Source organism: Zerene cesonia, chromosome 5 (assembly GCF_012273895.1).
Source record: "Zerene cesonia ecotype Mississippi chromosome 5, Zerene_cesonia_1.1, whole genome shotgun sequence".
In the NCBI taxonomy this organism is placed as follows: Eukaryota; Metazoa; Arthropoda; class Insecta; order Lepidoptera; family Pieridae; genus Zerene; species Zerene cesonia.
Window position 1 is genome coordinate 7,676,743 of NC_052106.1, and position 16,229 is coordinate 7,692,971.

Consider the following 16,229-nt stretch of genomic DNA (forward strand, 5'->3'; position numbering starts at 1 on the left):
CTTATATCGTTCTAGATAGGTCACCTGGTGGTTCAAATGACCCGTAATTTTTTCTATATGGGCCTGTAGTCTATACGTTCCAGTTCTGTTCACCTTTACAGGCGCTTCTAAATGTTTACTTGAATACGACCTATATTGTTTCAATCTATATAAAATCGCTGCCGCTCATAACATACACCACGCATAACAGCGTTTAATCCACAGGGAATTGTTGCGGGCACGCGTATCGCCTTCGCTTTAATAATGAAATTAGCTGATAGTTGAACACTTAACGATGTGACCGCTGGGAGCAGATGTTTGCTGGTTGAATTGCAATTAGAAGCCTTTACTGGAGTCTTGGATGGTTTAAATTTTGATTTTGTATTGGTGAAAAAACATCACGATAACGGGATAAGGTAAGCACTTTTTAGACGAAAAATTCTCTTCGTCTTTTTCGGAGATTATTTAGACGTTTGATACTCTTTTGGGTAAAAACGGCTGATTAAATCTGGATGAAATTTTGGACAGAGATAGATTATAGTCTGAATTACGAATTTGGGATCTGAAGCTAAGTTTATAATACTGAGTATCACAGTAATTACAGTAATTACTTTAAAATAATATTTGCATTTACTGATTTATATAAGGACTGCGGCGATCCGTGATGGATGTAAATATGTTTTACAAATTTTAAGCTATAATACGTACAAACTCACATACGTAAAGGAAAGAAAGAAAGAAAGAAGCATTTATTTGACTCCACAGAATTACAATTACAAAAAAACAATAAACTTAAGACAAAACAATACAATAATGAAAACAAAACATCACTTAAATAAACAGCAACATTACTTACATTTTTAACTAAAACACGTTTTACACGACACAAATGATACAAATCGACAAATAAATCTCACCATTGGCGTTTAATGAAAATCGACGGCAATTTGGGAGATAATGCAGGCGGTGCCGCGGGCGCGGGATAGTGTAGATATTAATTGCGACCACAGCATTAGGGGTTGTCAGGTTATTACAGGGGTGATTTGTGAGGGTGTATGATCAGCACTAACATACTATGAAATTGGGTTACATATGCTATTTGAGTACTATATTTTTGAGGTTTTAGATAGTGGGCTAATTACGGAAAGTAATTAATAGTTAGGCGATGTTTTTACAAGTAAATATCTGTCGTTTATGGCCGAGTTTTCTTGTTCTATTTCGTTTTTAACAGTACATAAAAACAAATGGAACCTAAATGATGAAACAATAATTATTTAAATTTAGTTTAATTGTTATCTATTAACAAATTTTCAAGCTGAGAAATTTTTTAATAAGAGAAATGATTTCATCACGAGGCGGGATTTGAACCCGCGTCATTTAGCCGAACCGTACAACGCCTAGCCTCTTGGCCACCCGTGATCCCGTCTCAGCGACCGAATTTCTATAACTATTGATACTATTATTTAAAAATTTCCCATTTATTATGCATTGTAATGCTATGAAAGTAAAAATTAAATTTTGCATACCTCATCATTTCCTGGATGGAATTGAAACAGAATTAGTCAGAGCTGGTGATTTTATAAAACTTTGTAGTGTGTGTTTATTAAAAAAAAGTGATACAATGAATACAGGAGATATCAAATGAAACAAATAATTATTTCAAAATGACAATTAATTAGTTTTTTGTTTCGCTCACGAGTGATAGGTAGAGTTTTTCATTGACCATCTGAATAAAAAAATCTTAATAAAAAGTATTCAAAGCCCAATGGTATATAATTCTCAGTACATTTTGCCGTAAGGCTTAATCTACGAGCAGTTCGCAAATTAATTCAGACACGTGCCGAATAAATTACAAAAATATTAATCAAAATAGCGTTTTTATTAGTCCATGATTGACATGTTCGTTAAATTTTAATATCGGTAACCGTTTCATAAAAACTGCTCCGCTATAATCGAGGAGGCGGCGGTAAAATTACTGTTAGAATATCATAATTTTTTCCTCTTGATAAGTACTCGTAGGGTTCACAAATAAATAATAAGCACTTCAAACTTAGTGAAGGAAATATACTTTCATTCTATTATAGTTCTCACTTATAGTAGAAAAATTAATTGGCGAAAATAATAATACGAAGTTATCTATACTAATATCGCAAGATTCCGAGTTTGTTCGTTTGTAGGAAGTAATATATTTCCAATTTGAAGTCGGCAATCCATTCTTAGATACATAAGTTTTCAATCGACCTTATGTCTGTCCTTATGTCTGAATGTCTCTCCAATGTTCGTGGGCGCTTACCATAATGCGACCCACCAGCTCCATTCCCGACGATGATATAAAAAAAATCTCACCAATTACGCTACTAATTATGAAATTTCTTTTACCATTTCATTCTTTCTGATTGACACAGCCGACGCCAACTGATGGTACATAAAAAAATAATATATTCATAAAACTCGATAATAATATAAATTACAACTACTAAGTAAAACTACTAAGACTAGAGTCCAAGCATGACCCAATTTATATCAGAACTTCACATCCAAACTCAAGATTTCATGTGTAAAATATCCCGTCTATACGCTCTGGGTGCGATTCAGAAACATAAATTGATATTTATATCCAACCAGGGACACGTATCGTGTCTTTACTTCTTATTTGGAATATTTTAGGAGTTATGCAAAAATTCCTCTTCATATCCTATTCTTTGTCTGAATAAGTTCAGCAAGGAATGTTTGCTATAAAAGACAATGAATATTGTACAGACATTGTTCATATATTTTTGATGATAGGGACTCTTTGTAAATAATAATACGAAATGAGTGCATGTCAAAGTAAGGTCCAACTACCATTGTTTCTCTTTATTAATATTATATAACAACAGGTTAATACAAAATTCACTGCCAACCAGAAATAAATTGTTAGAAACAAAACTGATTCCTTAAACCTTTTTAAAGTGCTTGAAAATTACGCTACGAATTCTCGTACAAGAATTTCTTCATCGCTCTATATCTTTAAAAATAGAATCAATAATAATTTTTGTTTCTAATACTGTTAATAACCATTTAACAAGTTATCACATATTCTAGGAAATTAGCAGTCACCTCTCGAACTGCAATGTCAAGTGGACCATTATGATATTGCGCGGTAACAACCAACGTCAGAGGGCGCGACTAGCAAATATTTGCGAGCATGATTTATGCGACCCTTGGCTTGTCATATTTTTAACATTGAATAGATGGACCAGTTCGAGGCTATGAATAATGGATGACATATTGACTATCCTACTAATATTATAAATGCGAAGGTTTGTAAGGATGTGTGTGTGTTTGTTGCTCTTTGACGCAAAAACTACTGAACCGATTGCAATTAAATTTGGTACGTAGATAGCTGGACAACTGGAATAACATAAAGGCTAATTTTTATCCCGATATTCCTACGGGATACGGACTTACGTGGGTGAAACCGCGGGGCGCAGCTAGTCGACTATAAAACCCAAGTCAGCTCATAACCCGTCTCTATACCAAATTTCATCAATATCCGGTCAGTAGTTTCAGCGTGATTGACGGACAAACATCCAAATAAACAAACTATTTCATTTGTGAAGTGTGATAGTGTGATATAAATAAATATAAACAAACTATTTCACACTTATAATATTGGTGTGAAGTGTGAAGGACTAACCAATCACACCCTATAACTTGTTACTCGACCATTAAGAAATTGCGTGCTTGACGTGTGACGTCAGAGGGCAGGACGGACAAATATTTGTCCATGATTTAGAAGGTCCTTGGCAATGACTTACACATAACGAGCGCGGGTTTCCGTTTGCGAGTGCAAATAAAGGTTCTTTTAAGAAAAATTATTGCTGTTTCGGCTATTTTGTTTGCATGTACGTCACTGTTTAACACGCTATTATTGGCTCCATCTGTATGTTTATTTATTTATTTATGTTTGTATCTAACCGACTTCTTTACACTCGATTTTATCCTATTTTACACGGACCGATTTAATTCAAACTTTATTCATCTATCATGGAGCGTAGACAATGAAATGATTTCATGAGTTCACATATAGATACTAATTAGGATCGTGGAGATTAAACAATTTCCATATGTATACTTTGCATAAGATCAAGTGAGTTGCCATTTAATATAGACAATATAGATAATAAAGAAGACAATATTTAGTTTATTTTGTCATCAAATATCGTAAAATGAAATTTATTTAGGGTCCCAATGCATTCAGGCAACCGTTTTTGCATACTTTTTTTTCCACGTGAAGACAACAATAGAGCTACATTTTTAACTAAAATCAAAGAAGGGTGCAAGTTCTCACATCTTAGCGTTTTCATAAAAGAGAGTAAACAGTAATAAGATCTATAGAAATCACTTCATAGCATAAAACAAGACTGTTTGTCTATATGCTTAGACCTTTGAAATCACACAACAAATTTTGTTGTTGTTTTTTTTAATATATAGGGTAATTTAAGAGGAAAGGTTTATATGTTTAATACATACCTAATCTCACCCGTGCGAAGCCGGAGCGGGTCGCTAGTCACTACACAGTCTAAAGCAAAGTTGCTTCCCGCGTCTGTCCCTAGGTTACACAACGGATTTTGATGGGATTTTTAAATATATAGAAATAGTGATTCGAGAAAAAGGTTTATAAGTGCAATAACATCTATTAAACTACTCCGAATTTAACGAATGTGAAGTCGCGGGCAAAAGCTAAGATAAAATAAAAAATAGATACAAACATATATTGTGTGAGTCGAGCATGCTCGGCACGAATTGGGCCAGCTCGCACCGGGGGAGGCCCACACCCCCACAGAAAATCGGCGTGCAATAATAGCTTGCTGTTGTGTTTCGTACGGTGAGTCGGGGAGCAGGAGGCCCATTTCCTTCTCCTAGCCCTTCCCAGTCCATTCCTTCTTTCCAGTCATCAATCCTTTCCTTATCCATTATCCCTTAAAAGTGGGCAGCGCATTCTCAGCAATCTGAGCCTCTGCAAATGTGGCGGTGGTGATCGCTTACCATCAGGCGAACCACCAGCTCAGTTGTCCGCATAAATAAAACTCATTTCATAGTGATGGACATTTACGATTTAAGTGAAGACAACTACAAAATGAGGTTCATGAAGATCGTTATCGCTTATCTCGAGCAATATAGCGAGTACTTTCATAAATCCATATCAGGGGATAAAACATTATTTTCTTTCGAGATATAAGAAGCTCCACACGCCTCAGGCATTCCGGCCCCAAACATTTTACCATAAAAGTATTTGAATTATCTTCAAAGTTTTGTTGGGGGGACCCTAAATCTCCGTTAATTTCTCTGTTTGCTTATAACTTGGAGTGTTTTAACGTCTTCGAGTGTAATGAATGCATTTTGGTATTGTATAGAGTTTTGTATCGGTGTTAGCCAATTTATTTATTTCAGATTTCACACTGTCTTAAATTATGGTTTCTTAATATTATATTATAACTTATATTTTGAACTGTTTTCTATTTCATATGATTTATTTTATGTCAATATCATACAGGCATTGTTTATGGAGAATTAAATACATTTGAATACTATTTCAAGTTAGTAAAAACGCAATAACGTGTGGCATAGTTTTTGAATCGTAGTACACGGTTACCTACGATTAAATTACGTATAACCAAGGAATATGTGTATTGTATACCACAACATTTTTACCATCATTGGTTAGTCGTAATTCAAAATTCCACATTAAAAGTAAAGCCAACAGCCACAGACCCAACAATTAAATGGAAAAAGACAATTTACTATTTCTCGATTTATACATTTAAAGGGCAGTGTACCCAAATCTCACTGTTCGCTTCATATTTATCATTACTTGAGAAAGCAAAGCCCAAAAAAAACAAAGACCACGTCCACTCCTCAGCCCTGAGGCCTGTCATTTAAATATCGACTAAGTAGGTCAAACGGACAAATGGTTGGGAAATGAAAAATTGATGCGGCTTTGAGTCGATTTGGAGATTAGACTCCGCTTTGTCCAGGTTTAATGTGATAGAGACACGGCTTTTTCATTTCGTTTCATTTTATATGGAATGATAATCATTATTGTTTTTATTTCATTTTTTATTTTATTTTTTTATTTTTAAGGACCAAAAAGGTCATTAAATGTGTACTAAAGCTATACAGTTTTATAACTAAATGTTATATGTGACAAGAACTTACGTACAAGAGTTAACATGGATTTATGTTGTTTTATATATTGTTTTACATTTCTAATGAAAGAGCTTAGCAGATTTCATTATGGACAGTGGGATATGAGATAATTATGAACCGACTTCAAAAAAAGGAGGTTCTCGATTCCATTGTATTTAATTTTTGTATTTGTTTTGATGATTCGCCAGTTTCTTCTCAATCTCTTATCTATACAAATTTATCAAGCATTACAGAGTTGAGATAAATATATAAAAAATACAAAATATACACAAAGTAAAAGAAAATGATCATTCATTGCACACGTTGTTTTAGTGAAAATATTTCTTACGAGTCTTTACACCTAGTCTTTCGCAAGAAATGTTTTTATCATTCATCTAGTAAGTAATCATCCCTCACCTCAACAACTTGACGTCCCAAAGCGCCAGCACCTCCGGGGGCCTGCAGGCGCAGAGTGCGAGTCGCGGGCCGCACGCGTGCAGCCGCACCGGGCCGGGCTTCGCCCCCGACGGGCTTGGGGCGGATATCAGAACGGCTGCGAACTCCTTGCTACTGCCGAGGTTGTGTTGCACCTATGATATATATATTTCATTATTACGCCTATATATCAGAGATTTTTATTTTTATTTGTATACATATATGAATATTGAATATAACTATGATTTTCGAAAAACTTTTCAGTTTCGAAACTTAATTTATCAATATCTGTTAAGCAGTACTGCTTATCATCATCAAATTGTAACATATTTTCCCATTCATAAAATAAGTATTGTTTTATTCCATATATGTTGCTAAGAAGCTGATAGGATTCTGTTATACAATCTGGAATCACGTCGTCTTATACTGTGTTTATAGTTCATCCTACTGGAATCTTCTTATATATAAAAATCAATTGCTGTTCGTTAGTCTGGCTAAAACTCGAGAACGGCTGAACGGATTTATATTATTTTGGTCCTTGATATGTCCTAGGAAAGGTAGGTATAAAAGCTTAAATGTCGAAACAATATTCTATGGCGTTGCGAAGTTCGCCGGGACAGCTAGTAATAATATGAAATTGTTAATAACTCACGACATTACAGAGTTACACCCTGTACAAGTTAGCCTGATCTTATTGACAGATGCAATGACGAACATATCATTTCATTAATAACTAGCTTCTCACCCGCGGCTTTGCCCGCAGTCGCAGGAACGAATTCCTCGCGTGTTCCCGTTCCCGTGGGATTTCCGGGATAAAAACTTTCCTACCTACTTTAAGCTACCTCTGCACAAATTTTCAGCCAAATCGGTTAATCCGTTCTTAAGTTATAAATAGTGTTACTAACACCACTTTCTTTTATATATATATAGATAGATAATAAATAATTTATTTGTTTCTCTTCACAATTACATATTAATTTGAAGATTTTTCTTTTAATTGTAAGAACTTTAAAGAGTTTTGTTAAGTTATTGTTATGAGCGGGTGTTGCTTTGGAAAAGCTGTTTACTTTCAGGGTCTGAACCATCTATTAACATTTAGCGAGAGGTCCAAAAAAACCCCCTAAAATTTAATAGGTAACTTATTACAAATATCGACCTACCGTCACAGAATAAATATCACCGTCGCTTATCTATCCAATGTTTTATCTGTCTATAGCTATAAAGACTTACACATAAAACACCCACACCATCTCACAGTTGCAAGTATTTTAAAACGTTATTTTTTGGACTATTCGATATTTTCTGTTTCCCATCACTAGCCCGTCTGTGAAGAAGATCAAGATAACTTGTATAGAGTATAAAACATGGATCTATTGTTACCGACATTTATAATCCTTTCATGATAAAATGCAACAAAATTAAAAGCGTAAGTATAAACATACCTTAACCCTCCATTGTATCAAAATCTCCCTGGTATCGAAGGCCAGCACAGGTACCACGTCTTCGCATAAAATTGCGAGCGTATTCGACTCCTTATCTAACGTGAACCCGGACTCAAAGCCCAGGTACTGCTGGAGGGAAAGCGAGGCCTTCGTTTGTCCGTTCTTCTGCCGTTCTTTCAGGTCTTTATATAGCTGCAGGTGCACGCAATCTGGAAAGACGGATAATTTTTATAATTTATTGAAAAATTGGATATTTAGCAAATAAATAAAACAGTTAAAGGCATTCTTATTTTAAGATCCAGAAGGTTACCCTAGAGGTCATAAAGATGAAAGAAAAAGAAGTTTTGGCGCAATTTTCCGATACCGAAACGATATATCTATATTTTTTTTTGGCATAGAAAGTGAGCTGTAAGGAATAATTGTAAAGGAGACTAAGGATTTTAAAGTAATTGTAATGGAGCGTGTATACAAAATAGCGAAAATGGAATAGTCTATATAAAAGACAACACAACTTACATAACATAGTAACAAAGATAGCAAGAAATGTGACAACAAGAATTATCTATAATTATATCATTAGCGGATAAAGATAACAAGACGGCTGGATTAATATAATAATAAATTATTTAGCTTCGTAACGTCTCAAAGCGCTTACAACCTGATACGTTCCTAATGAGGCGTTCATAATGATCGTCTTCCTTTGTCTATGCTATTTGATTCTTTATTGTCTATGGAATATTTTGAATTAAGAACGTCTAGACTGATTGAATTGCAAATATTTCTAGAAAATAATGATTGCTATAAAATCGTTGTACTTATTTCCATATATTTGTTCTGTATGTTTATTTCAATTAATTCAGAAAATTAAAAAACTTACCGTATATCGTAAGACTTATAAAATAAAATAAAAATCTATACGTAGTTACACTTTAACTATATTTTGATTCACCGAAATTCTATGAAAGAAACGATACAATATTAAAAACGTAATTCCTAAAATATGCTATTGCGTAAAAGATAGCAATTGCGAATCAAACGACAGAAAAAAGAATTTCGTTTCACGTTCTAAATAGTTCCATAAATTGTAGGACAAAGACAATCACAAAGCCCATACGAATTACATTCGAAACTCAAATTCGCTGATTAGATCTGAACAGCCGAGTCACGTCGCGCCAATTAGAAAACGGTTCCGAATTAATTTGAAAATGGAACACTCGATTTTGATGTAGTGGATGTCATACGTCCCTTGTTCGTATATCCATGCCATAATGAATTTTAAAACTGCACAGGTACAGTTCAAATTGCTATGCATTCCAGTTTCGTGTCAGAAATAATAGATCTTGATGTCGTCTGACTGACTGCAGTGTGGTCTAAGTTCTATTCACTGGTGACAAGGTTGCATTTCGAGGGTGTGTTGTGCATATAATTAGAAGGCGTTCGACAGATACCACATTTTTAATAACATAATTTGTAACAGATAATAAATTACATAATTGTAATTCAATGGGTTCTGGCTGCGTGCCCGCTTTTTATACGAGGTTGTTAAAAATTGTGTTATAAAATTTTAGTGTGTGGTTTTACGTCGTGACTAAAAGGGGTTTGGTAATTTGAAGGGGGTTTCCCACATTAACTGCCTACTCATTTTTGATGTGGTTAATTCTTTCAGACGTTGTTTAGGTTTTGTGGTTATATTTAACGGTAGTACAACTCTTTTAAAGATGCTGTAATAAACACGGGTTTATATAAGAAATCTCATCGAGTGATAAATATCAGATTGCGATATATCTGGGCCGTACGTTGTTACAGATGTTATCAGAAATCCAATGAAAGTGTTGTTTGTAGTAAAGAGCCGTCCATTCACGGGGAATAATTCGTTCGTTAAATTATACGGTAAATATTGAACGTAGGAAAATATACGTATTTGTTCGTAAATAATTTCTAATTGTAGATTTTGGTTACATTTAAAATTCGACTTTACTTCTAGTGAAAAGCTGTTGGTATACCGCTCTGTCTTTCTATAGCGCTATTATGTCGGAACACCAGAACCGATTTTGAAAATATTTTATACAGAGATAGCCGAGACCTTTCTGGAATTGGGGATCCGAATATTTATGGGGAGGTACTTGACGTCACATTCACAAGAGTGAAACCGCGGGCGCAAAGTTAACAGACAATACGATGAAACGCAAGGAAACACTAAGAGAATCATGTCTTGTTTGTTCTAGTTACGCTATAGTTCAATCTAGGCCATAGGTTAGAGATGCCATCAGCGTCCCAATGAAAATACTGTTATATAGATCGTACAATTTAGTTTCACATCTATGTAACTGGTGCAGAATGTAATTTTCATAACTATTCACCTCGTAAATTATTGCGAAGTTTACTCGTTTAAGAAATCGTTGGACTGTTATGATTATTTCAAAATAATTGATTTGACTTCTTGAAGATAATTTCAATTTTAAATTGACAATTTATATTTGCAAACATCTATGAAGTACCAAATTTTATAGATGTTTTCATATTTTTTTTACCACTATAATTTCATAAACAAACAGTTCGTTTTTTTAAGTTTCTTCAATAAACCTTATAAACTATTATTTATAAAATCAGATCAAGAAAGTGAAGTCATAAATTACAACATAATATAAAACAAAGTCGCTTTCTCAGTCCCTATGTCCCTCTGCTCTAAGCTTAAATCTTTGAAACTACGCAACGGCATTGATGGGTTTTTTTAATAGATAAAGCGATTCAAGAGAAAAGTTTATATTTATAATAATATCTATTAAAGTACTACAAATTAACGTGTGCGAAGCCGCGAGCAAAAGCTAATAATTCATAAAATGTAATTATATTTAACTATTTTTTTATTTATGTCACAGTCGGAAATGGAGCTGGTGGGTCGCCTGATGGTAGCGCGTAAGCGCTACCTCTACAAATGGATTGCCGACTTTTTAGGACTCCCCACCCTGGCCCAATGGATGAAGTCAGCGTCCAAACGTTACTTCGACAAGGCCGCATCCCATCCGAATCCGTTGGTGACACAGGCCATCGCGTACAATCCGCAACCCGAACCCGCTCGGAATCAGAGGCGGCCGAGACACGTCTTGGACGACTCCGACGACGACATCACGAAAGCCAATGCGCGTCTAGCTTCGGCGATCGAACAGCGAGCTAACCGCGACACCAACCACACTACAGCAGAATGCGTACACCGTCTTCGCCGGCGAAAAAGGTCCCTTGTTCCGTGTTCCCGCGCCCACCCGGGTGAGCGCCCGACCGAGTACGGCCCCCCAGGCCCCCTCCATTCTTGCGACAGCCCAAGCCGAGGTTCGTGGTCCCCGACAAGGGGGGACGCCCTTGAGCGTGTCGCTACCAGGGTGAACCATCAGTTCACCCACGCGCCCGTGTTAAAATGTAGTAGCCCTTCAGGCTAGCATTAAGATTCAACTCCAAAAAAAAAAAAGACTTTTTGGGAAGGGATCAAGAAAGGATTGACGAGAGGAATAAAGGAAAGGACTGGGAAGGGAAGGAAAAGGATATGGGCCTCCGGCTCCCCCACTCACCGAACGAAACACAGCAGAATGCTATTTCACGCCGGTCTTCTGTGGGGGTGTGGTACTTCCCCGGTGCGAGCTGGATTCGTGCCGAAGCGTGCTCGACTACCACATTAAAAATTTTTCCAACCAAATTCTCAATCATGTGTTTTTAAGTTACCCAAATTGATCGAAGAATATTTTGACGAGCGCGAAATTCAAATTTAGAATGTCAAAACAATGTTTCGCCCTGATACGGTAAATACGGTATTAAAGTAGAATATAGTATAGCACAATAAACACAGTTATCTTGATGGGAAGATCGTATGTAGGACAAATAGTGAGACTGAATAAGTAATATATTACCGTCCATGTTGACTGAATACTGTATGAGATGCTGTTGAATATGGATAGACACTGTCGTTCATTAATATATGGACCATTTTGAGTTTCGTTTATTTGATTATTAGGACGCTTTGTTGTTAGTTTGACAAATGTTAACAGTGCTAAGGTAGTGACATAGTTCTATAAAGTTGGTTCAGCGGTTATTGAGTTATAATGGTGCTAGGAGGATGATTTACATCTTAATATATAAAAATCTAGTGTCATGATGTATGTTACAACTTAAGATATAAGATTAATTATCCCAATAATTTATAATCTTAATATTTTTAATTTTTACTCAGTCACAGTAATGCGTGGCCGGGTATGCCAGTTTATTTATAATTATTTATTGTACACACGTTTATTTAAAGATAAAAATGAATCACAGTTACATAAGGGTTATATAATTCGCACAAATCGCGGCCTTATTGCTGAACTAGCTATCTCAACCAATCAACCAAGCTGTTAGAGATTTGTTCTCTTATACATAAAGGTTGTCTTAATAAATCTTTAGGGAAACATTTTTGGTACGATGAAAAATGTGTCAATTTTCATGACAGCTGTCATGTCATGTCATATCATAATGTCAAACGGTTATTGAAATATTTCCAACGGAGTTAAATCAGAATTTATCAAAGCATTCGGAAAAACGTCCTACGTGTGACTACTAAAAATTCTTATTGTATAATTCCACTTCGGAAAATCCGCTGAAATGTATGTAAATACCTGAAAACTGAAAGCTACGTGACGTGCCGTGTCGCGGGAATCACGTGCGGCGTGTGACGACACGACACGAATCTATTGGCGTTTTCACGTTGGTACTACTATTTAGCGCTCGCTGTGAATTTTTTCGGAAATGGCGGGAATGACGATTATTGGTTTTCTTTAAATGTACCTAACCTATTTAGGTAGCTGTTTTAATTACATTTTTAGACATTCTATCGTTTTTCATTAGATCTCGCTTGCTGGTAAGAGAAGATATACTCTAAGATAAATAAGATGGACGCACTTCCCTAGAAGGTACCTTTTCACTCTGAGCAGACATTCAGACTGTATTCGTCAGGGAACACAGATTTTATTAACATGTATGTTAAAATACGACTTGGCTTAAAGGCCTCGTAACAAGGCTTTAAATCTAAACCAACAAAAATGGAATATAAGCGATCTTACTTAAATGAATGATTTTCAAACGCACAAATCAATTACAAAACCATGTCCTTAATATAATTAAATATAAGTTATATTTAATATCCTATTTAAAATACATAACCTTGACTGTTCTTACTTACTTACTACTTACTACCTACTTTGTTACCCTCTTCATCATTGTCAATGAGCGTTGTTCACGATACTGAGTAACAAACATACACACATTTGCATTAATAAAATAGAATATACTTAAACATTCAAAGCTTCAGATAAAACTTTCCACTAGAAACCGTGAAACTAAAAAAGGACTATTTCACTCGAACACAGATAAATAACGCAAACATTTGAAGCGAGCGCCATCTTTAAGTATAACAGTTCGTTGCGAACGAAAAACTAAGTGTATGTGAATAAAGTATGATCCGGGCCTTTTCAAGTTGCCGCCATGAAACCAGCGTGGTTTTTGAAAAACATTTACACTACCTAGCTCATCAAGTGTTTTTTTTGCAATAGTTTTTAAAGGAAACATCAGTGGATGCGAATTTTGCGAGAATTAACAGTTATTATTTCAGTATTTTTTTAGGTACTAGTTTTTACAACTGTTTGGATAAAATTTATAACTTATTTATGGAAACTACAAAAAATAAATTTGCAATTGAAAATTTTAGTTACGTAGTAGTAAGTAGTAAAATTTTGTTTAAAGTTAATATGTAAGTATATTTTATAAATAGCTCGCTTTTTATTCGATCTGTAATAAATCAAAAGTGACTTTTTTAAGGTAGTTATTTGTAGATAAATTTTCATGTTTTTTTTTACTACTTTAAATTATACGTTAAATCGTATTTCGTTTAGCCCACCGCAGAATCATAACACTGTGGAGTCGTTATCGTTCAAGCGTCCCCGGCGGCTCCACGCCACTTTGTTCTTAGGCACTAACTAAATAATTCCGACTTTAGACGAGTTGCGTTGAAATGTTTATATTTCGGCACAAAGGGATAAACACTGTTTCTTTTTTGCTATAGTTTTTTACAAAGGGTTTATTTTATAAGTAGCTAGCAAGTGTTTGTGAATTTTAAAGTAATATTTTTTACACAACACAATCCCAATTTCTTCAAATAAGACTTCCGTTATGGTGTATTAGAAAGTAAATGTTTTATGATGATTGACTCAAATTAACTTACCTTTCAAGAATTAATATTTAACCATCATTACACATTACATTTATAACAAAAAATAATTAACAACGTTCGTTGTTGACTGTACTTTTTATACAAAAGCTTATGAAAGCAACATATCATTCAATTATATAACAGAAAGAACACAACATCTGAACGTTCGTAACCCTTAATGACGTCATTCTCATAACGTATTCAATGCCTCGGGGCTCGAAGGACCTTTTCGGATATTAATATTACAATTACACTGCCATTATTACAGTAGCTCCAGTTTCTGATTAATTATGTTCAATAATTGAGGATTAACTAATAGTGGTATATATATAAGAGGCAGTTTCACGACTTCACATAGTGTTTTCGAGTATAATTCTACTAATATTATAAATGCGAAAGTTTGTAAAGATGTGTGTGATTGTTGATCTTCACGCAAAAACTACTGAACCGATTGCAGTGAAATTTGGTACGTATACAGCTGGACAACTGGAATAACAGATAAGCAACTTTTTATCCCGATATTCCTAAGGGATACGAACTTACACAAGTGAAACCGCGGGGCGCAGCTAGTTTAGTAATAAAGACGTCTCAATGCGTCTTAGTCTTCACTGTTAGTCAAGCCAAGAAATGTAATGTCAAGAAGTGGTTTAATGCGAACATTTTCGTGTATAAAAAACAAACGATCGATCTGAAATGACAATATAAAAGGTAAGCACAATTAAAATAGTGAAATATCTTCATAATTTCAAAACGAAAACTCGAGAACTATACGAATATAGATTGACGGACAAACGAAGACAGATAAATAAACATTAAAGCTAATCATTGTTAAAACGTAGAATCAAGTTTGCACGGTTAATTTTAATAAAGAAACTTACTGAAGCGTTCTTAATATAAGTTGGCGAGGTCAGGAAGGATTTGCGAAAATTTACGAGGACGTAAAATTCGCGGCGGGCAGACTAATTTAGGGGTCCCATCAGCCTGCTATATTGGTCTAGCAATTAAGAGTTAGGCATATGTTGAGGATAGAGAAGCACTAAAACTTCGGCTTACCTTGGTGTTTAATTTATTGGGGTTGTTGTTGTGGACGTAGTGGAGTGTGTCTGGACGTTTGAGATACGATACGAGAACAATCTAGAAATGTAACCTTTATGCCTATATGGTTTTAAACACAGATATAAGTACCTAAGTACCGATTAGAGCATTATATCCAATGTTTATGACTCTCAAAAAAAGAACATAATATTTTCTTTGAGCCATATATATCTACGATTTAAAATTGTTAAAAAAAAAATAAGTCACATGTCCCCTTGTCCTCTTTATTACTAGGGAGCGAATCCAAGACCATTCTATGCTATTCAAGGTTCTATGCTCAAGCGTTTACCACTAATCATACTATATAGCAAATAATATTGTCCATAATTAAATTCGCTATCCTCTAATAGAGTAATTTTATATAATCCACGTTCACAAAGCGCTGCAATTTGTGAAGTCGTTACCTCAGAGACGCGGTGAAAAATAAGAAAAATTATCCATAATGGCGGTCAATTTGGCGCGAATTCGTGTCATGGCCGCCTGGCCCGCGTGACGGGAATCCGTGACACGTTATTTGTAACGTAATAGATTACGTTAAGTGATAGTGAGGAGATACTCAAGTTAAAACGAGGTATGTTGAAATGACTAGTAGTTTGAGATGTTATTTTTACATAACATATTTGTCTCTAAAGCACCCGTGTAAGTGGCGTAGATAACAAATCTGTTAGTATAAAGCTTAGCCCAAATTTGCGCAACTCACGGAAAGTATAAGCGTGTTTGATTGCTTTTTTGATTTCTTGTAAATGAAAGAAAATTCGCCTATTGTAGTTTCAAGAATAAATATTAAAATTATAAGTTTAATAATAATAATAATAATTTCATTTATTCGAGCAACTATCAAGACTCATTTTGTTAGTAACAATATGCTTAAAAAC

At 34.9% G+C, this 16,229-nt stretch overlaps 1 protein-coding gene across 1 annotated transcript in view; it reads right to left on the minus strand.

Annotated features, from left to right (window-relative positions):
• The window catches only part of LOC119839875, a 116,235-nt gene that overhangs the window by 18,545 nt on the left and 81,461 nt on the right, over positions 1–16,229 (minus strand). Inside the window, exons 4-5 of the mRNA XM_038366295.1 lie at positions 8,028–8,236; positions 6,568–6,740 (exon numbers count right to left, since the gene is read on the minus strand). Of these exons, the coding sequence (XP_038222223.1) occupies positions 6,568–6,740; positions 8,028–8,236 (382 nt within the window). The remainder of the gene's footprint in view (positions 1–6,567; positions 6,741–8,027; positions 8,237–16,229) is intronic.